The sequence below is a fragment of the Barbus barbus genome, assembly GCF_936440315.1.
Source record: "Barbus barbus genome assembly, chromosome: 18".
NCBI lineage: Eukaryota > Metazoa > Chordata > Actinopteri > Cypriniformes > Cyprinidae > Barbus > Barbus barbus.
The window spans coordinates 12,765,171-12,787,641 of NC_136746.1; the positions used below are offsets into that span (position 1 = coordinate 12,765,171).

The 22,471-nt window shown below is 37.8% G+C and overlaps 1 protein-coding gene across 1 annotated transcript in view; it reads right to left on the bottom strand.

Annotated features, from left to right (window-relative positions):
* lrpprc (leucine-rich pentatricopeptide repeat containing) overlaps positions 1 to 22,471 on the bottom strand; it is a 55,494-nt gene that overhangs the window by 25,824 nt on the left and 7,199 nt on the right. The window contains exons 10-23 of the mRNA XM_079439737.1: positions 21,249 to 21,354; positions 20,775 to 20,882; positions 17,198 to 17,316; positions 17,026 to 17,119; positions 16,316 to 16,385; positions 14,637 to 14,664; positions 14,331 to 14,388; positions 13,311 to 13,417; positions 11,607 to 11,684; positions 11,220 to 11,282; positions 11,016 to 11,129; positions 10,499 to 10,629; positions 9,995 to 10,080; positions 868 to 1,075 (exon numbers count right to left, since the gene is read on the bottom strand). Coding sequence (XP_079295863.1) covers positions 868 to 1,075; positions 9,995 to 10,080; positions 10,499 to 10,629; positions 11,016 to 11,129; positions 11,220 to 11,282; positions 11,607 to 11,684; positions 13,311 to 13,417; positions 14,331 to 14,388; positions 14,637 to 14,664; positions 16,316 to 16,385; positions 17,026 to 17,119; positions 17,198 to 17,316; positions 20,775 to 20,882; positions 21,249 to 21,354 — 1,370 coding nt within the window. The remainder of the gene's footprint in view (positions 1 to 867; positions 1,076 to 9,994; positions 10,081 to 10,498; positions 10,630 to 11,015; positions 11,130 to 11,219; positions 11,283 to 11,606; positions 11,685 to 13,310; positions 13,418 to 14,330; positions 14,389 to 14,636; positions 14,665 to 16,315; positions 16,386 to 17,025; positions 17,120 to 17,197; positions 17,317 to 20,774; positions 20,883 to 21,248; positions 21,355 to 22,471) is intronic.

Below are 22,471 nucleotides of genomic sequence, written 5' to 3' on the forward strand. Positions count from 1 at the left end.
ACAGGTGGAGCTGGGGAGGTGGAGGGTTTCAGAGTAACACTGAAAGCGCCCTGCAAAATGCTCTAGAACAGTGGTTCTCAAAGTGTGGTACGTGTTTTTTTGGGGGTTTTTTTGCCTGAGGCTAACAATTTTTAAAAAAAAATTTTTTAAGTTGTTTTTAATGGGAGGGTCTTTTTCATGCTGAGCACTCGGGCGTTCTTTTCTCGGCACCACAGCGTCTCAACTGAAAAAATAAATAAATTAAAAAAAATACGCTGCCCTCTCAAGATGGATTTATACTTTCGCCCGTCTCCGCTGACTGCGTGCGTACCTTCCCAAACGGACGAGCCTTTACTGGTCACGTTCACCATTCAAGTGCTCAGAGCTGGGCGTTTTCAGCTGGCTTTTGCGGCCTGATTGTCGTTACTTGTTTTTTCTATACTAAAACTTTACATTTTGGGGATTTTTTTCTGAAATTTTGGCTACACTATTTTAAGTTGCTCTTGAGTGCTCTGGGTAGTTGCTTGTAATTATGCATAACTCACTTTTATTACTATAACAAACACATGTACTGTGTAAGACACTTTTCTACTGATGCACCCCTTCTGCTTCAAAACTGACCAAAATACAACTGGAGGATTAAGCATCAACATTGTTGTTGGCGCCGATAGCCTCGTGGCAGTACGCCGACATATAGCACCCTGAATTTGAGGCCCGGCTCGTGGATCTTTACCGATCCCGCCCCCTCTCTCTTTGCCACTTCGCTTCCTGTTAATGAAATATCCTATCCAAATAAAGGCTAAACACGCCAAAAAATAAATCTTTAAACAGCAACACTGTTAAAATTAAATGTAAGTTTGGCAAGTTTCCAAAGTTTTACCAACTCACCTCTCCAGATAGCAAGAGATGAGGGGTGAGCAGAGATTACTGGATGGTTTGGCCAGGCCCAAAGTGAATATTGTCTCCTGGAGGCGTCGAATAGTGTTGACATCTCCTTTCATCGCAGCGGTGTTCATCGTGAGGGTGAGCAAACTGATTGTGCTGTCCCTTAACTGCACATCCTTCTCCTTCATCTCCTTCAGCATGTCTATCGCCTCTGTATGACATCACCAGAGATTGAAAAAAAGAGAGAAAGACATTAGCCAAAATATCAGTGATGGCCTAGGAGAGATCATACATTTTGACCAGTTATCCAACAATGACTCACTACTTCAAACTGAGTGTCTTGAGTCAACTAATTGTACAAATTAATGCTTCAATCCTCTATGTGCAACTAGTTACATGGTATGCAACAAATGTATATAGTGGTTACTTGGTACTCAGGGTGAAGTTTCATAAATTGCTACTCCATACAAAGGTTTAACTGTCTCGTTGACTATTCCACAGACTTGTGGAGATTATTTGTATATCTGTGCGCTTAGCCGTCCCTCAATGGGCCGGCGCCAGACGAGAGAGTGCGAGAGAGAGAGCGAGAGAGGGGAAGAGGTGATAAAAGCCCCCTTAGATAATTTCATGTGGGGAAAACAAACCGCTATTAAAACAACATTTTACACCCAGCGGGGATGCACATGCTTCCGTATAATGCCAATTCGCTGCTAATTACTACTTGCATTTCTAAACGAGACTACAATTATGGAGGCCCCCACAATAGTAGGCTTTTTTTTTTTCACAGTTCCCTGCGAAAGCATGGCGGGAAATTATAGGTGTGCGGCAAGTGCCCGGCGTGCACTCGGCGGGCTCTGGTCGTGGATACGCCGCAGCTTTGCTACCTTAATGGAGGCTTTTTACTGGGCGATGCTCCCATCTGGCAGAGGGGAGAGGGTCCACCTCCACAGCTGCTCTGTCACCAAGCCAGATAATTAAGATGTGTTTACGCACTGTTTAGAGGCTAGCTAATGGGCTGATACCGATAGGGCCTGTTTGCACTGGCGATACTAATCATCTAGAACCGAGAGAGAGCGACACAGAGAGAGAGAATGAGGATACCATCATCACAGCTGTGTGCATGTGGGAGTCAGCGCTGTCCACAGGCAGTCAGGCAAACTCCCAAATTCCCATGACTCACAGCAGTAGTGCGGTTCATCTCCATTTCTTCATAGTACTTAGATAAAGTAAAGTGCTAGTTTTCATGCCATTAGCGAATTGCAAAATTGACCATTTCTTGAACACTTGCCATTGGTTGATAAATAGCCCCATCCAAAACTTTATTGGTTGGGCAATTGCTGTCAGTAAACTAAAAAACAATGTTTTGATTGCACAACTGTATTTAAAATTATGAATATAAGTATGAATAAAAGTATGAATTATATGAAAGTTTAATTTGAACATTAAGTTTTTGTTTGCATGAACTGTCAACATAGTTTGGAACTTTTCCAAGAAAATATGGGCACACAAATGCCAATAAATTATCACTGAAGTAGCAGTGTGCAATATAACGATTTTTGATCGTGGATAATAAAAAATGTCTCCTCGATCTGCTTTTGAAGAAATATCGTAGTATCGTGCTTCTATCAGTTGCAGTTCTGGCGGCTCCGTCTCAAGATAAATGTACAACGCCACACATTCATGTCAGTGTTAACTCAGCGGTAGAGTTACTCTCACGGAACACTGCACTTATTCACAATCACAAAAGTACATTATTTGTATGTGCTTTTAAATGTTTCATTCACTCGCTGGTCTGACGTGCGCTTTTTCTGAGCGCATATACACTTGAAGTGCGCAAATTAAAAAGCCTGTCAAACAGCGCCTGATTTCTGAACTAAGTTATCTTTTGCGCTAATACTGTCAAAACACACACGGCTTATATATAGACTCAGTTTATGTCTAAAATGAAAGTAAACAGTTGAGAGAAAAACGGATACGTGCCTGTATATTAGATACGTGCACGTCTTAAAGGGACAGTATTAAACATGCAGCCGATTGTCATTAAAGGGATAGTTCACCCTAAAGTTTAATTTCTGTCATTATTTACTCACTCACATGTTGTCCCAAACCTGTATTAATTTCTTTCTTGAGCTGAACACAAAAGAAGATATTTTGAAGAATGTGGGTAAACAAAAAGTTGCTGGTCCACACTGAATTTGATAGAAGGAAAAAAATACTATGGAAGTTGCTGTGGACCATAAACTGTTTGGTTTTCCACGTTCCTTAAAATAGCATCTATGTTCAGCAGAAGAAAGACACTCATTCAGGTTTAAAAAATAAAACATTATGACAGAATTGACAGACAGATTACAGAATTTTTATTTTTGGAGAAGTATTCCTTTAACGTTACAAAAAACAACAAAATGCAAAGAGAAAAATCACTCTATTCTTAACTGAAGAATTTTAATGCAGTTGCTTTAGGAATCAGTCTATATAGTGTTTAATTTTTATATTTGTTCCTTCAATTTCTTGAATGCTCCTGCTAAATACACCTACAGAACCTGAAAATAAAGCACTTGTTTTATTTGTATATTATGTGTAGTTGTAATGTGCATCTTTGTTCTTATTTTTTTAATAACAAAGATAAAATAATGACAAAGATTTTTATCTTCACCCACTTTGGCCTAAATATCTGCCATTCTTCTTTTTTTTTTTGTTACCTTGAAAGGCTTTGTCTTTATAATAGGGAAATTAGTTTGGTTGTAATGCTCAGACAACTTGCAAAATAGTACAAAGAATCGTGATCAAATCGTGAATCATAATATTTCTAAAAAAATCGTGATGTGATATTTTTTCCATTTTGCCCACCCCTACACTGAAGTGAAGAGCAGCTAATAAAATGAATATGCAGCATATCATTTATCTTTAAATATTTTTAAAACTTTAATATGCAGAACATATTTTAAATGAAAAATAATGATTAAAAACACACAAATCACCTTTGAAGGTGAAATATAGCTGTATAATTTCTATCCCACTAGGGTCACCAAACAGTTGCAATTATATTGACTAATTCATAAAAAGTTCGTAAACCCTTGCCATTGTAAGATGTTTTTTTAAATAAATTAATACTTTTATTCGGCAAGGATGTATTAAATTGATCAAAAGTGACAGTAAAGATATTACAAAATATTTCTATTTCAAATAAATGCTGTGTTTTCCAACATCTAATAATCAAAAGACTTCCTATTATTCATCGCCTCACACCATTAAGCAGCACAACTGTTTTCAACACTACTAATAATAAATGTTTCTTAAGCACCAAATCATCATACTGGATTTAGTAGTCTTTTTATTTAATGCCATGTCAGCATTTTAGGCTATTTTCATGGCAAAAACAATTTAAAAAAATACAAGTATAACAAATACAATAAAACCCAGCAAACAAACAAGCACAAGTTATATTACACAAGATTTTTACATTGACATATGATAAAAATTCTAAAACTTTTTCTGGCAAAATTTATACTAAACTCTTTAAGTGAGTTTCATACTGGATTGATTTCCTGAAGGATCCTGCGACACTTAAAACTACAGTAATGACTGCTGAAACTTCAGCTTTTCATTACAGGAATAACTTATTTTAGAAACATTTATTTTAAATTGTAATATTTCACACCATTACTGTATTTTTGATCTATTAAATACAGCCTGGCAACAAATCCTACGAACCCACAAATACTGTACAGATGGAAATCAACCTACAAATGCCCACTTACAGTTGCATCTTAAACTGTGAAACGGTATTCCTACAGTGTTTTGACAATAACTAGGACCTCAAATATGGAGAGTAACGGTATGCACAGGGTAATATACAATGCAGGCCGACCTACAGTAACACAGTTCACTTCAGTCTCCACACACATGCGCACATACACTCAAACAGAGACATCCAGCTTGTTTTAGCCCACAAATTCCAATCTGTCACTTCATCACCCTGTAATTTTTGTCCTGTTGTTATGCAAATCCAGCGCAGCGCTCCGTACTGTCAGCAAAAGTGATGAGCCAAAAGGAACAGTGAAGCGGGGAACAGGAGGTTCAGCAGGGTCATGCTGAGTTTTTAAGAGGCTGCTTTTGTATGATAAAGCTCTGTTCACTTATCTACTCAGTCACACTGTTATTCGAGCACAGATCTCATCCTTTACTGCCTTTTTAATTTTTGAGGATTGTTTTATCAAGATCCCAGCAGTCAACCCATTTAAATAGAGGCTTGTCATTTAAGAAGCGCTCTTGTCTAAAAAGTGCCACATGTTATGTGTTAACAGCTGGATATGAATTGAAGCAATGGAGGTTAAGTGGATCGCCGGAGGGCGTCGTGACAGTGATACCCACTAGGGGATTAGAACTAACAACCTCTTGATTCTTGGGCCGTCGCTCTAGGCACTCAACCATGTACTTTTCTTACAGCCCAGGGCTTTGCAAGCATTGTTGTACAGAGCACACTGATTTATGCCATATAAAACGGAGGCTATGTGCTAAAGCTGGATGAAAGTCATGCAGAACAGGACAAATTGCTTTAATGTACCTTTAAGTGTTCTACTCAAGTATTTGCCAATAAAAAAAACATTTGCTTGGATCTCCTATTCACTTTCTCTATAGAGATATCAACCCTTATATTCAAAATAAAATTTCCTAGACAAACCTACCGTAAACATATATACGAGTCAGTCATAAGTAATGCTCATTACAACTTTATTACAAAAGTGACAGTCCACTTCCAGAATCGAAGCATGTAAACAAATTTATATGTTAGATCTATTAAACTGTTAAAATTTAGATTTATTTGAACTAAACTATTACATTAACAAACCTATTTAATTAATAATATACTATATCTAATTTGATCTGTTTTTTGTAAATGGTAATTCATTTAAGTAGGGCTGTCACTAACAACTGTGACCCTTGCTGGCAAAATGAGTAATAATTAGAGTAATAGATTTTCTCAAAAATGGGAAAATCGTCTAGCGAGCCCAGTGCTCCAAACAGTACTTAAACATCTAAAAGTATCTTTATTTGTACATTTTCTGAAAGGAGTACCTTTTCTTCGCTCACTTCTTGCATTGCCTCTCATCCGAAGCGCATGCATAAAGATGATAGACACAGAGGGCGCGCTATCCCGATACACATACACAGATTTACAGTAGATATATTTAAGTAATCTAAATATAATTAAGTAAACACACATACATAATCTATTATCCACCTTTTTCTTCAACACAGAAGTAAGCCTATATATGGGTGAGACTTCTGGGTCATTAGCCGCTATAGGTAAATAACGAGAAGAATAACTTGCAGTAAACAGTAAAACTGTTTGTACAATAAACCAGAGTGTTCTTTATTAATATAATACATTAAAATAATATGGTAAGACATACCAGTTTTCAATATCAAGCAGCAAAATAAACTGTTTTGTACAGCTAAAAATAGCTGGATGCGGATGAGACCGGAAGCTAGACCCACAGAATTTACAAATGGCCATGCCCATTTTTACAGCAAGAAAAAGGTGGATATCTTAAGTGAACGTCTTCAGCAGAACTTTTGGGGAAAAACATCGGCTGTGTAACATTATATCAGATCCGTGCATTACACTATGTCTTAATATAGGCCATCTGTCTCAATATTAATCAAACAATAGAAGAAAAGAGGGACTCACTCGCTGCTTGACTGAACTGCTTTTGTAGTTTTAATAATCGATTTATTTTTAATGAACACACTTAAGTGATTTTTACATTTTACTATTTGTTTTTCTTACTCGAAGGCTTGTGTTTAGATGTCAAATGAAAAAAGCAGATAATACACTTGTTTCTTTTTCTTATTGTGTTTATTTTTTGCATCGGTTCTCATTTATAACAACAAAGATAAAATTTAAAAAACAGCTATACTGTGATTATTAATCTAGTAATGATTAGTAAGAGAAGTGGGGGGAAAGATGTAATGCTGCTGGGTGATTTTGCTTTGGAACCTTTAGGGCCTGTTTACACCTGGTCACTTCATGTGTTTTCTCTGATCGGATATCCATCTTATTTGTTAAAATGTTTCCATGTACACTTGACCACATAAATGTGTCTTTGCAACACGGATATAAATCCGTTCTTCAATTCTTGCGCTACATACAAATTTAATGGAGTTCACGTCAATGAAAGCAATAGATATGTGCTGCATTTTATTCATTATCAGCTCATTTCAATATCAGAGACCGCAACAGGAGAGAGCGCGGCATCAGCACTGGAAAGATAGATTAGTCTCACTACTTTTAATGAAGATGAATGTGTGTGACTTACTTTCAGTTTCATTCGCAGCAGTCTGCGCCACGGCTTTCTGAAGAGATACTCAGCTACTAATAGCAATGAGACAATAATAACTTATAATAAACCCAAACTCAGCAATATGCAAAGATGGAGTTTGAGATGGTCCGTGCATGTAAATGATAACTGTTTGTGTGCAACAGCATTAATCGACATGGGCAAATTGCAATCAAGGATTTAAAAAAAAATAAAAAAATTATAATGGAGTACTCAAATCTAATTGAGGAATCGCAACAGCCCTACATTTAAGTATAAAAGCATTTAAGTAACGTTACACATACTTCATTTTTAGTGTAGTGTGGTGATTCATCTCATAACTGCTTGGTTTAAGATGAGATTTCATCTGAAAAGGTAATCAGTCACGGTTGTTCTCGATTTAAATCCATACAACAGTGTTGAGTTTTGAGTGTGCTCATTTTATAAGTTGAGTGAGCAGTGTGATTGAGTCATTTACGCTGTTTTAGAAGTCAGGAAGATGTCTACGTTTTAGAATACAAATTGTGAGCAGAACAGTCTTTAAAGGGTTAGTTCACCCAAAAATGACAATTAGCCCATGTTTTACTCACCCTCAAGGAATCCTATGTGTATATGACTTTCTTCTTTCAGACGAATCCAATCGGAGCTGTATTAAAAATTATCCTTGCTCTTCCAAGCATTAAAATGGCAGTGTTTTTCTTTTCAGCAGTCCAAAAGTAGTCAAATAAAGCGCATCCATCCATAACAAAACATGCCTCACACAGCTCTGGGGGGGGGGGGGGGGGAGAATAAAGGCCTCCTGTAGCGAATCAATGCATTTTTGTAAGAAAAATATCAATATTTAAAACATTATAAACACTTTTCTCTCACTTCTGCTAACTGTCATTCGTGGAAGCCATTCCGGATGTAGGACATATACTTCACGCACGCACGCCTGTGAGATATGCAAGTCTCGCAAGTTTGCTTACAGGAGCAAAGAAAGCAATGTTTCCTTACTTTAGCAAAAGAAAACCAGTCTCCTCTTGGCCTTAACGGCTTCCACGTACGACAGTTAACAGAAGTGAGAGAAAAGTGTTTATTATGTTTGAAATACGGATATTTTTCTTACAAAAATGGATTCACTACAGGAAGCTTTATTTCACCCCCTGGAGCCGTGTGAGGCACATTTTATGATTGCTTGATGCGCTTTATTTGACTACTTTCAGACTGTTAAAAAAAAAAAAAACACCCACCTGACATTCTAACGCTTGGAAGAGCCAGGACAATTTTTAATATAACTCCGATTGGATTTGTCTGAAAGAAGAAAGTCATATACACCTAGGATGCTTTGAGGGTGAGTAAAACATGGGCTAATTTAAATTTTTGGAGAAATTAACCCTTTAAATATCACAGCTCAATGTGTCAGTGAACAAGCACTAGGCCACAAGGTGTGTAAACTTCTGCACAATACTAGGACTTCCTGATAAGCGTGTCCTGAGGTTATGGATGGACGAGCAAGACAAACTTCTGAGTCCCAAATGAAGCCCCTTAGACCACTCTCTGGTCATATGGAGTACGGTTCACACATCGCTGGACCACAAACAGCAACCAAGCTGAACTTCAGCCATATGAGAAAGCTCTGTGACGGCAGACAGCTCAAATCCTTCTCTTCTGACAGAACCACTAATCACACCCAATCAGCTGCTGGTGGTAAATGGGCCCGAATGGACGGCTAGCAGCGAAGCATCCCGGCCCACTGACTGATACCACACACACTGAGGTAAACAAATATCACACAGCCCATTAGTCCTCCAGCTCATTCCACGGCCTTTTGCCAGCCTGTGAACCGGCAACGGTGTTTTACGAACTCCGTAACAAATGTAAGGAAACAAGGGGGGAAAAAAAGGAGGAGGAAGGAACAAGAGGCAAGGAAAGGGTTTCAAACAAAAACAAGGCCATTAAAAGCCAGGCCAGCCAGTGCGCCAAGGTGCCACGAGTCATGATCTTCAAGCGGATTGGGTTGTGGCGGTGATGCGGGCAGGCTGGGGCGCTGAGGTGTGTTAATGTGAATGACAAGCTGCAAGCGCACACCGGCAGGCTAATGGCCACTGGCTCGCTCTGATGGACACACATATACATACACACACACACTTCCCTCATCACACACTTTTGCCTGAATTCACATGCAAATGTGCGTGTGTGTGTGAAATACTCAAGCACTTTCCCTGACATGATATGCCATTAGTATCAGGACGGATTTCGGTAATTCTGTTAAAGTGCAGCCGGTCCTGTAATTTTCCCTCGCTCAGTGACAGGATGAGTCCGAGCGAGAAGGAGGGGGCAGCCAAAGAGTGACACACATCGTGAAAAGAGAGACGGAGCGTGTATTTTCACCATCACTGTGTGCACAAAGCAAAGAGGAAACACTTTTATTGTAATTGCGTCTTACATGAGCATGGAGAAATTCACCGTGGAATTCAGATAATGTCTGATTAATGTCTCCATGCGGATAGACAGGTGTCTCGGACCTTACTCTTGCACGTAGACGTGCTCTCACAGCCGCTTACGCTGAACACTGCCTAGAAACTAATTAAGCAAGTGGCAAGCTTTTGATAGCACCGTGATAAGTAATACAAAATGCTCATTGGTACCTTGACGTCCTAAGTGGTTTAAAAAGTGAGGCAAGGCACACCTAATGTGACGGCCCACATTATTTGTGACAAACTAAACGTAATTATTTCTTTAATCCGGGATGGTGAAAATAAGAGGACATCTGTAATTATTTCAACAGGGCCTGATGCTTTCACACGGGTACAGACACGACCACTAACCTTCCAGCTTGCCGTGTTTGGATAGCACTCGGACCAAGGCCACATACTTCTGAGCATCCAGCGCTACCTCAGAGTCCTTGCGAGCCCTGAAACGCCAAAGAAGAGTAAACAGGTTGACAAATGAATTTTGAAGTCACATTCTTTGTGCTGCGAATGTTCCAAATTCAAAGGGATACTTCACTTAAGACTTAAACTGTCATAAATTGCTCACCCCCTCATGTTGTTACAAATCCTTCTGAATTGATTTCATTTGTGGAAAAAAAAGGTAATTGTTTTTTTTGTTTTTTTTTTTCAAATGTCCAAAAGTAAATAAATAATAAACACCACAAAAGTGCTTCAAACGACTCATATAGGACGGTGATTGTCTGACCAAAAGCAAATTTAAAGTTATTATTCACTGATAATTTTGACATTCACTCTACACTTAGCATGTTAATGAGCACTCATGAGACTGTTCAAACAAGGATGTTTGTATGACAGTGATAATGTGTACGCCTAACTTACAATTCCATCTTTAGCTTGAGGGCTTCCCCAGCATTGTCATGGCGGCAGCACAAGTTGATGAGCATGGCATATGAGGCAGGAGTCATATCTGCTTCATACTGAGTTTTAAGCTCCAGCGCTCGCTCCAATTTCTAATGAGAGATATAAAGTTATGGAAAACAAACTCCAAACATGTATACACAAATACTGATAAATGGTTTTGAATGGTGACTAGAGACAGACCAACATCCACCATATATTATAATGTGGAACCAAGCTATTTTCTGTGAATGTGTGGGACTTCATTAGCCACTGTAGGTAATAAACTAGCAGAATAAAATTGTTGTATAGCTAAAATAACTGGAGACTGAAGTCTTGCACATTCAAGTTAATGTCTGAACCCACCCATGCGTTAAAAATAAGGTGCATAATTGGTTCAACCAAATCAATTGACTGCTATAAATGTCTATAAAGATAGTAATAAGTGTCCAGAACACTAAATATACTGATGAGTATTTATGAGAATAATAGGCCTCACCTCCTCGGCGCACAGGACAGTGATTACTTTTTTGAGGGTGGAACTGGCTGGCCTGCCCTCAGCTTTCAGCTCTGCCAGGGTCTTCTCCAGGAATGAAAGTTTCCCCTCCAAACCCTAACAAAAACATGAGGATATTTGACTGACACAGCTCAGCTAATGGATTGAGCACTTTTGGTTAAAAAATATATACATACAAATACTTACTCTAAGCAGTGTTGCATCAGTCTCCAACCCATTGTCCTTTTTATCCACAAGAGCAAGGACATCCTGAAAAAAAAAAATATGACCTTCTCACATGCGAATAAAATGATTAAAAACAGATTTGTAAAGTTTTTGAAGAAAACATTTAGTGGTGTTTGCTATGCAAAAATCTGTGTGATGCCAGGGTGTTGCTATGCAATTAATTAATTAGCTAATGCTAATTAATGCACAATGCGGTTTTTTTTGTGGCCATTTTATTGTCTACCAGGCAAAAAAAAAAAAAAGTATTTTCACTTAGAAAAGTACTAGCACACCCTCTGAAAGATGTGTGAATGGTGTCAGATTCATATCTCCAAGTATAGTAACTAAAAACGACTACTTATAAAATACCTTGACAAGTTCTGGAACTTGGTAGGACTCCATAATGTTCCTGATTCCTCTGAAGATGTTTGGCGAGATGCTGATATTCTGAAAGAAGAGAAATGATCAACATCATAACTACTGAGCTAACAATTTAACGAATTATAATTTCTTAAAGTAACAAATGATCTTTAGCTTTGCTTCAGTTCTTCTGTTTGTATGTTATTCTTTATACTACTGTATTATGAATAATGTTGCATTTTGTAGCAAATAAAACTATAGATGCAGAATTAAACATGTCTTGTTCTGTGTTAAGTAGCTTTTATTTTGTATAGCTAAAAGCTCTGTGCACTACAGTAGCTTAGCATACTGCCATTTGATCAAAATAAAACATTACTTTTGTGAAACATTACAATTTAAGAGTTTTCTAAACTCTTAAAGTGTTCCTATTATGCTCTTTTACAAAGTCTTTGGGAGTGTACTAGAACATGCTCTCATGTTTGGTGGTTCGAAAATCGCATTATTTTTCACATAATTTACATTATTACAATAGCTTTCTCCCCAGCCTGACACAAACGACTCGATTAGTTCCGGGTTTGATGAAGGCCCGCCTTCCAAAAAACTAAATGTGTTGTGATTGGTTAGCTGTCCCAGTCAGTTGTGATTGCCATATTGCCATATCAATTCAGACCTCAAGAATATTGAACAAGAGGATCGTGCAGAACCTTTGAACGCATGGATACTGCAAGACATATTAAAGTGGTAATGGTATTGTTGTTGTTTTTTTGGCTAAATCACGTTTTAGATGGGATGTCAACAACAGCTTAAAAATAACTGCATTGACTATGTACAGATAAGTGAAATGGATATATGTATTATGTTTATTGTTCTTTAATAACATCATAACATGAATTGCACTGAAACTGCGGTTTCCCCGGTAACGCTGTACACAAAACAGAGCTCTGCTCATATTACATGCAAGATTAAATGAAAATGACATCTAAAATTTTCTGAAGACAGTCGGTTTCCTTCAGAAATACAATGATATAAAAACTATTTTGAAACGTGCAGTGCTCAACCAAGCGTTCTCCGCACCCGCCAACCAGTCGAATTTCCGTAGGCGGGATTGATTTTTGTGATGTCACAAATACAGGAAAACAACGTAGTCCAAACGGCTCATTTGTTGTAGTTCTTTTTTAAAAACAAAATATCACCCTTTGGAGAGGACTTTGGGCATAAAAAGATCTACAAAGTTACAAATCTCAAACATACACATTACATACTGACTAAAATTCAAAAAGTGAAAAGGCATAATAGGACCTCTTTTATATAATTTATAACGTCATTCCGGTGTTGAAAAAAGCTGAATTTTCAGCAGCCATTACTCTAGTCTTCTTCACTGTCACACGAACCTTCAGAAATCTTTCTAAAATGCTTGTTTTTTCTAAAATATTTTTGTGAACTGTAATATTTTTTCTCCTGATTCAAAAAGAACAGCATTTAGGTAAACTAATTTTTTTTAACATAAGTTTTTACTGTCACTCACATTTAATGCATTCTTGCTGAAACAACTTATTGATCCCAAATTTTGAACGACATATAGTGTACATATGTTTTTATCTGATCATAAGGCATTGTGATTATGTATCTGCTGGGGTCCTAGACCGATTCGATTTAACAGGCATACCGAACAGTTCACGACACTATACTTGAGTTGAGTGTTTGCCAACGTACCATGTTCTTAAGCAAGCTGAAGTACTCCCTAATCTGCTCTTCTTTGGAGTGCACCTCTGTCTCGTTCATGGAATCAATCAGGTTGTAAAGGAAGTAGGCCACATTTTCTACAAAAAGGAGAGAAGAACCAATTTGACACTTTCTACTTTCTATAAATTCATTAATAGTCATTACAACAAAAATACTGCAATCCAGCAAATAAGCTCCTAAACCGTGTGTGTGTGTTATGCTGACACAAGCAGTTTGCTGCAGACTTGACTGAAGTCTGCTTTAACAAGTGGCTGGCAGCTGACAGCCTCACGCACACATTTGTGTTGTGCATGGTGATGGGATGAGACAGAGAGACCGTCTCTATCGCTCCCACCTGCCTGGACACCAGCGCGGAGGCCAGCTCCAGTGCAGCGAGACGACTCGCGGAAGCTCTGTTAACTCAGCGCAGAGTCAGCAAGCAGACAGCACTCACATAAACATGCACACAGCTACTATTCAGACTGCATCAGACACATACACTTAATGCAAAGTACAGCTGTCAGGATACACTCCATCACTGCCAGTGGCCCAACAGACCTCAGTGTACACACACGATACTGTCAGTGAAACCAGCTCAGAGGACATATATGCATTGAGATTTAATAGTGCAATGTTTCCCAACCAGCACAAGAGCTGATATTATACTGGCTATCAGCTCAGATCGTCATAGACATTATGTGAATTAAACAAGAGAATAAATAAAAGAAAAAAGTGATAAAGCAGCATAAAAAATTATTTAGTATGGCATGCTACAGCTTATTAAAACCTATTTTTCTATAACAATATTTTTATTACATTAACTGAAAGACTGAAATATTGTACTTTGAATGAATTTGTCACTGCAGGAGCATTTAAAATCAACTGAAAAGTTAAAAAGAAAAAGGGGGGGGGGGTCCCCCCCTGTGCAACCAATTTTCATTTTAAATAAACGTTAAATACAGAAACATGAACAGGCAAATACAGAATGTTAAAGAGTGTTAAACAACTTACCTGAAGTTTCAGGGTCAGCACTATTGAACCGAGGGTCTTTATAGAGAAGCTCTGTAATCTGTAAAATCAGACGATGCTCAGACAACATACAGAATTACCAAATTTTGCCATAAGTTAAACATATTAAGGTTCTGCAATATATAAATATATTGTGGAAACTTAAATTCCTGTAGAGAGCTTTGCAACGATTTGTATTGTAAAAAGCACTATACAAATAAACTTGAATTGAATGAAGGTCACTTTAACAAAAGTTCTTTTCATTTGTTTTTCACCATCTTTCTTAAAATCACTTGGTTTCATGCTTACCTTTGCCATAAGCTCCACATTGTGAAACCTGTAGGGGGCAGTAGAGGATCAGAGATGACTCTCACACAGACGGACAAAAACATGCAACTTTCAAACAAAATACTTTGGATGATCATCTGTCAGAGTGTGATTTCAAGATCAAGTACATATTTGGTGTGACTGGGCTTCATTTGACCAGTCAGAACATATAGCGGGGTCCTCACACTTTTTGACCAATGAATCTTCATGAATTCTTTCCATGATTTTCCAGTTACCCATGATAACTGTATAAGGAGTTTTATTATGCTCACCATGGCTGCATTTATTTGATCAAAAATACAATAAAAACAAAAATATTGTGAATTATTAGATTTTAAAATGACATTTCATATTTTGATTGCTTTGAAACTATATGTATTGTGAAAAGAGCTATCTAAATAAATGTGAACTGAAATGAACTGAATGTTATTTATTGCTGTGATGACAAAGCTGAATTTTCAGCATCATTACTCCAGTCTTCAGTGTCGCATGATCTTTCAGAAACCATTCTAATATGCTGATATGGTGAATAAGAAATATTTCTTATTATTATCAATGTTAAAAACAGTACTGTTGCAAATTTCCGAAACTGGAATTCATTTTCTCCAGGATTGTTTGATGTATATAAAGTTCAAAAGAACATATATAAATATTTTGTAACATTATAAATCTCTTTACGGTCACTTTTGATCAATTTAATACATCCTTGCTGTATTAACACCCCTACCTACAACTTTTATATATACACATATAATATGTTTTGAGTGATGATAATAGTCATCATTTAATATCATGATATATTTAAAGTATATCTTTTAAAAAAATAAGGTTTCTAGAGCCTCAGTGGTCACATATATGCACAAATGCACATTCATATACAGTTCAACAACAAAGATGCAGCAGTGGTAGGGAGTGTTGACAGTGGACAGCAGGGAAACGAGGAAGGAAAAAAGATTCACCATTGTTTAATGATTAAATTATCTCCTGACCTTGATTATTACAAGAGCAGGTCACTGAGGAGACAGGGCCCCGACAACCCCCTCTACCCTTCTGACAACCCCAATTACAAACCTGACATCCATCGCTGCCGGCAACCTCCCTGCTACGCTTTCACATCTAAATGCTTTGCTAAATACAGAGGACAGCATCATCTGCTGCCCTACGGCCTCTGCACTCAAATCAGAGTTAAAAACAGAGCTGGTCCTTAACTATTGTGCATGATGGGATTGATTTTAGATCCAAGTTGAGTGAGTGCACTAAGTGATACTATAAGAAAATGATGTGATAAATGAAATACCATGACAGGTTTTTGAGTATGTGTGAGGAATGAGGTGATCGTCTGGGGGGAATTAGGCAAAAAATAAACACTGACAGCCATGCTGATGGCTACAATGCCCATGTGAGTCTTTGGATCTCATCATCAGTGGCAGTCAGGATAGTTAGTAGTCTTTCAGCATCGGACAGAGAGGCGTCAGAAGCAAAGCGACAAAGAGGACAAACTCTTATTTGCATTCCTCCCATACTGTAATTGGGCTAGAGATGACTGCGTCCATATGCATGAGGTGACGAGTGAGTGGCTGTCCAGCCAAAAGGCAGAAAATTCTACTAGCTAACACACACACACACACACACACAAACAGAGAGTTTGTTTTGTTACTTACCCTCTGAATCCAGAGATCAGACTGGCTCTGAAAGCACTGAGGTCAATGTTTGGAAGAGCAGGTGAAGACACTGCAAGAGTGTGAAGTGATGAATGTAATGACAACAGAAACATTTAAAACATTTAACCTCGTTAACATGGTAGCTAAAGCTTGCTCATTTTCTTAGTGAGCTGCATGTTGACTTATTATGGATTTAGAGCTTCTGTCAAACTTTCTGGGTTAAAAATTTTTTTTATTCCAGTACTAAAACTCCTTTTGAATTCAAATTAAACCAACAGGAATTAAGTCTAAAAAAAAGAAGAAAAGAAACAACAGGGGGCACAACTGTGAAGGGGAAAAGTTACCATCCATAATTCAACAGCATCTGTCCCCATTCACCTTGGTCAGATAAGGAGCTTCACTCCATTGCTTCATTTTTCACATACACAGAATACACGCAGTGTATATGTATATACTTTTTTCACTTTCTAATCACTTTAATGACCTAATGGGCATGTAGCTGCTTGGTAGAGTGCATGTTTGAGTGGCTATGTATGTGAAGTCCTGATGGACAGCAATTAGTCTCCAAGTGATGAGTACTATCATATAGGAAGGGTACATCTAAAAAAATCTATCCAGAGAGTGCATGATATACAGACATGAGATATACAGGCAGAGAGCAATTGAAAGAAAAGGAAAAGAGGTACATTTTCTTGAAAGCTAATGCTTACTCAGAGAGAACAGCCCTGCAAGGTTTCCACGTGAAGCTTCTGTTCGTAATTCTGCCGCAATCAAAATATTGGCATCCACGTCAATCCCTGCCTCCTGCAATTATCAACCCAAGTTAAAGAGTGTTTCAGACAGTCACATAAACCAAGCCACACATATATCCAGTACAATTACCTTCAGAGAAGTGCGGGCACTGTCCACTGATGGGAAAGACGGCAGGATATAGATACTAAAAGTCTCAACGTCCGACGAGACGCCCAGTTCTTGCATGGCTCTCAGAGCTTGCAGAGCACCTGAAAGGAAACAAACAGTGATTTAGTCAAACATGTGCACCTTAAAATTTAATTCATGACATAGAAAAGTTCAAGCACCAAAGTTCAAAGATGGAAGTCTATGGAGCAAAATAGGCCCCTCAAGTTCTCATGAAAGCTTAAGTGACAAATAGGAAACTCTATGGTCTTGTAATACGTGTGATAAGCAAAGTACAAAAAAGGGGAAACCTGCTTTTTTACCTGTAAAGCTTCTCTTTTGCTAACAACAGTTTTCTGAATGATTCTCGGTATAAATTTGGGAGGATGATTTGAGCATGTTTTGTCCCAAATACAGCAAAGTCAAAAAAAAATTCCTTGAATTTATGCAGTTTAGGTCTTGCATCATAGGTTGGGAAATATAGACAAAAAAAATAAATAATTATATAATAATCGCATCCCACCATCACGCCTGTTCATTCAGTCCACCCAAGCAATGACTCAGCATTACATATTTAAACCATGATTTCTGGTTTAAAAAAAAAAAAAAAAAAAGATTCCTTCCTATTGTACGGGAAAGAAATAAGCAAAAACATCTTTCATAAGCATTAAGACTAATGATACACTGATTCTGCGATTTAAAAAAAAAAAAAAAAAAAAACAGCAACATGATTTAAAGCCCAAGGCTGTTTACAATTCACTGAACCAGGTCTTAAATTGAAAGCATTAATAAACAAATGAAATAAAATACTTGTATAATTAGAATCATCACATCAGTCTTCCAGTGGCATGGCCTGGAGGAACACCTCCTTCAAAAGGCAGAGGATTCAGGCCTGTACCCGGCTCTCCAGCAAGGCCCTTCACTCCAGCCTAAAGCACCACATGCATATGGAACAGTCTCTCGACCTACTCGGGCAAACATTTGTGTGTGTGGGAACACGTGAACTAGCGATTTGTGTTCTGTTTACTCTTCACCTTGGTCCTTAGCACTCTGTATAGCAATACTCAGGGGACACCTACACACCTGAATAAAAGATAAGAGCTGCTTTTATCTGCCATTAAAACCTGCATCTGGCACCAGGAGCGGCCAGCAACCGGTGTGTGAGAGCATTAGCCAGGTAAAGCACCTGGAGGCTCCATCCATCCATCCACCCCATCTCTCCATTTCATTCTCATCTGTGCATCTTTCTTCATTCATCCTTTCTTGCAACTCGGTAGCTCTTTGCTTTCAAGCAAACGTAAACGGTCATCCAGACACTCTCTTCTCAATGGAGCCTGAGAGTCATCTGTCTATTCATTCTTTCATTTTTATGAGAGAAGCACACCTGTTTTGCTGTTAAATAATCCATTGATCCATTTGTCAGCCATAAAAGTTGGCCCAGACAGTGCTGGCCGATAGGTAGCATGTGAATGGGGATAGAAAATGGATATCCAGTCACATCACCAGCCAATTCAAGACTTCTCTCAATTCAGAAAGTAGGTGAGAGGGCTTTTATGGAACAAATCCGGTTCAATGAATTCTCGGGTGACCTCCAAGTTTCTGTTTGCTACATCACCAGCTTTGATGATTGAACTGTAAGTGCGGGAAGTAACCAAGACTGCGGTCTCTCTTACTAGAAGAGCACTAAAAGGGAGAGGTCAGAGTTCAAACTGTCAACAGTAGCTGTATCTCCAAGCACAGTTTTGAAATTAAATGGATTTTAAAAAGCCAAAAGTATATCTTGCTAGAAGTAAAACTGGAAGTCCTGTTGAAACAGGAAAGCACATATACATAAATGTTCAATTATATTTTTTGCTGAAAAAACTTTTTGATCAAGTCACAATGAAGACATTTGTAATGTAGATTTCTATTTCAAATAAAAATACTTCTATTCTTAAAAGAATTCTCCAAAAAAAAAATGTTTAACATTGATAGTTAAACAAGAACTTTGTTTTACAAGAACTCAGTTTTACAAGAACTTTTTTTGAGAGGTTTCTTGAGCACCTAGAATGATTTCTGAATGACCATGTGACTGAAGTAATGCTGATAAAATTCAGCTTTAAGTCACAGGTATAAATTATGTTTTAAAATATATTCAATTACAAAACAGTAATTTGAAATTGTAATAAAATATCAGATTTTACTGTATTTGATCAAACGAAGATCAAATAAATGCAGCGTTGTTGAATATAAGAGCATATAAGAATACGAGAATATAAGAGACAGAAAATAAAGACTAGGAAAGGCTAAATCAAGTCAACAAATTCCACTGCTTATGAGGTTTAAATTCATTTGAAAGGCAGCTGCCTTTATGGTCAGAAGACAAACAGGACACTAGGTTTTGAAACACAAGTCTAGTGCTATTACTACACATTATCTGACAACAGAATGTGTAACAAAAAAAGCAAAGCCATTCCAGATTGAGTCTTCCTGTTTTATGTAATCCAGAAAGAAAAACGTGTCAGTTCAAGTAAGCTCCAGAAACAATATAATATGAAGAAACAGAGAGGAACTAAACGGCAAGATCACTTCCCACCTCTAGTCCTTGAGATGATTCCCCTCAGAAGGATATTAAAGTTGATGGAAGCCCTAAAGTGGCTTTCTGCAGTTATTGAGATTTAAAAGAACCCACCATCTAATGCAAGTGGATGACAAAAAGTGGATTTTCAAAATGTGACTAGTGCAAAGAGTGTTTAAGATGCAGATGTAAAAGCCTGTTGTGTGCCATGTGAGGGAGTAAGGCATTCTTCTCGCACCATGTCACAAGCAATGAGCTGCACTGCTTCTTGAATCTGACAAGCACCGCTCGCTCGCGGCTGCTGAGACAAAGCTAGCATATGCTTTTTCAAACTCGCCTGCCCAAATCCACACCTCATCAAAATGCGAACTTTTCCCCCTCTCCGCACTCGTGAACGGGTGGACGGAAAACCGGTGGGTGGAAAGGGGGATGGGCGTCTGCCCGCTGGTGACACCTGTGGACAGAATGTGACATGGCACTAAATATTTCATGGCCGTGCACAGCGGCACACGTAATTGAAAGTGAATTCCCTCAGAGCGCTCGCATTTACATGAGACCCAGTCACTACAAATTCTGTCATGTAACGTTCACGTAGTGCAGACTTCAACACTGAGCAAACAAACAAAAAAAAAAAAAAACACTGTACAAGAAGAGAAAGGTGAGAGTGATCCTGCATGTTTCATGAAGGTTATCGGTTAAAAATGAGATGTTTTTATACTCGCTGTTGCAGTTTCAGCAGGATTTATCTGGACATGCTCTTTTGTCAGAACATTTATTTGTAAGTCTGGAACAGAGAAACTGAAAGAATTATGGAGGAAAAAAATAATTTTCCAAATTTTCCAATTCCACAGCTAAATAAATAAATAAATGGCCAACTCTAACTTTTCACAATCCAATTCATTGCAGATACAATACATCAGATTATGAAAGTAAGTGGTTGCAACATGCACAATAATATCTGTACAGATGAGTATTTAAGAATAAGGCTGGAAGCTCAGGACTCACCAGCAATGTTCTTGTCTTTCTGGTAATGAGTGAACAGGGGCCAGAAGTAGTGATGTCTGAGAGGCAAGCCCTCCTCCTTCATCCTTTTCATGAGCTCAACAGCCATACCTTAAAATAAAGCATATTTCACAAATCGAGTCGTGAGATTATCAGATAAACTAAAAATAAAAAGAAAGAACTGGGCCCAGAAATTTTTAACACAGGATTATTTAAATCCTGTTAAAATAATCCTCCCGAGTATTAATGTTTCAAAATTTCAAACGCCTTATCTTTCTTATTAGGTTAATATCTTTGAATTATGCATTTATATTGTAATAACAGCATCAATGGCTATTTTCATGACTATAACAAAATATTTTAAAACAAAAGAAACAAAAATTGACAAATAAGCTTGAATTAAAAGCCTGGGATTTGAAAAGACAATAACTGAAGATTGAGCATTGTTTTTAAACTTTAAATCATCATTGCACTCACTGGTCTTTTTAGCTTCCAGGGCACACTGAAGGGTGAACTGCAGTGGCGATGAGTGCAGACCTGAATCTTTTAGATCTTTGCAAAACCCAACTACGTTTTCCACAGACTGTAAGGCACAAACATACAAATTAACACAGCATTAATAACATTAAGCCTTCTCAGAACAACTTAAAGGAATAGTTCACCCCAAAATTAAAATTGTCATTATTTACTCACCCTCATTTCCTTCCAAACCTGTATAAGCTTCTTTCTTATGTTGAACATGAAATAAGATATTTTGAAGAATGCTGGTAATCAAACAGTTGGTGGTCCCCATTGACTTCCTTAGTATTGTTTTCCTTACTATGGAAGTCAATGGTGGCCAACAACTGTTGTAAGAAAGAAACTCATACAGGTTTGGACTGACATAAGGGTAAGTAAATGACAAAATGTTCATTTTGAGGTGAACTACTCCTTTAAAGGGGTCCTATTATGCTCTTTTACAAAGTCTTGATTTTGTTTTGGGAGTGTACTAGAACATGCTCTCATGTTTGGTGGTTTGAAAATTGCATTATTTTTCACATAATTTACATTATTACAATAGCTTTCTCCCCAGCCTGACACAAACGACTCGATTAGTTCCGGGTTTGATGAAGGCCCGCCTTCCGAAAAATGAAATGTGTTGTGATTCGTTAGCTGTCCCAGTGTGTTGTGATTGGCGAACAGCTTAGATGGTGTTTCAGTATTGCCCCGCCCCTTGCCAGAACAGCAAGTTTGTCAATATTGCCATATCAATTCAGACCCCGAGAATATTGAACAAGAGGATCATGCAGAACCTTTGCACACACGGAAATTGCAAGACATATTAAAGTGGTAATGTTATTGTAGTTTTTTTGGCTAAATCACGTTTTAGATAGGATGTCAACAACAGCTTAAAAATAACTGCATTTACTATGTACAGATAAATGAAACGGTAATATGTATCATGTTTATTGTTCTTTAATTATAACATTATAACATGAATTGCAGTGAAACTGTTATACAGTTGAATTTATTTATACCATAGTCCCACAGAGTTACACTATTTGTGGCGGCATATATCTGCAAATTAATTCTCTGCCAACAGGAGGCGCTGTTGGAGCGGGAGAGCTCCACACACAAACGCTGCTTTATCAGACATTACATGCAAGATTAAATGAAAATGACATCCAAAATTTTCTGAATACAGTTGGTTTCCTTCAGAA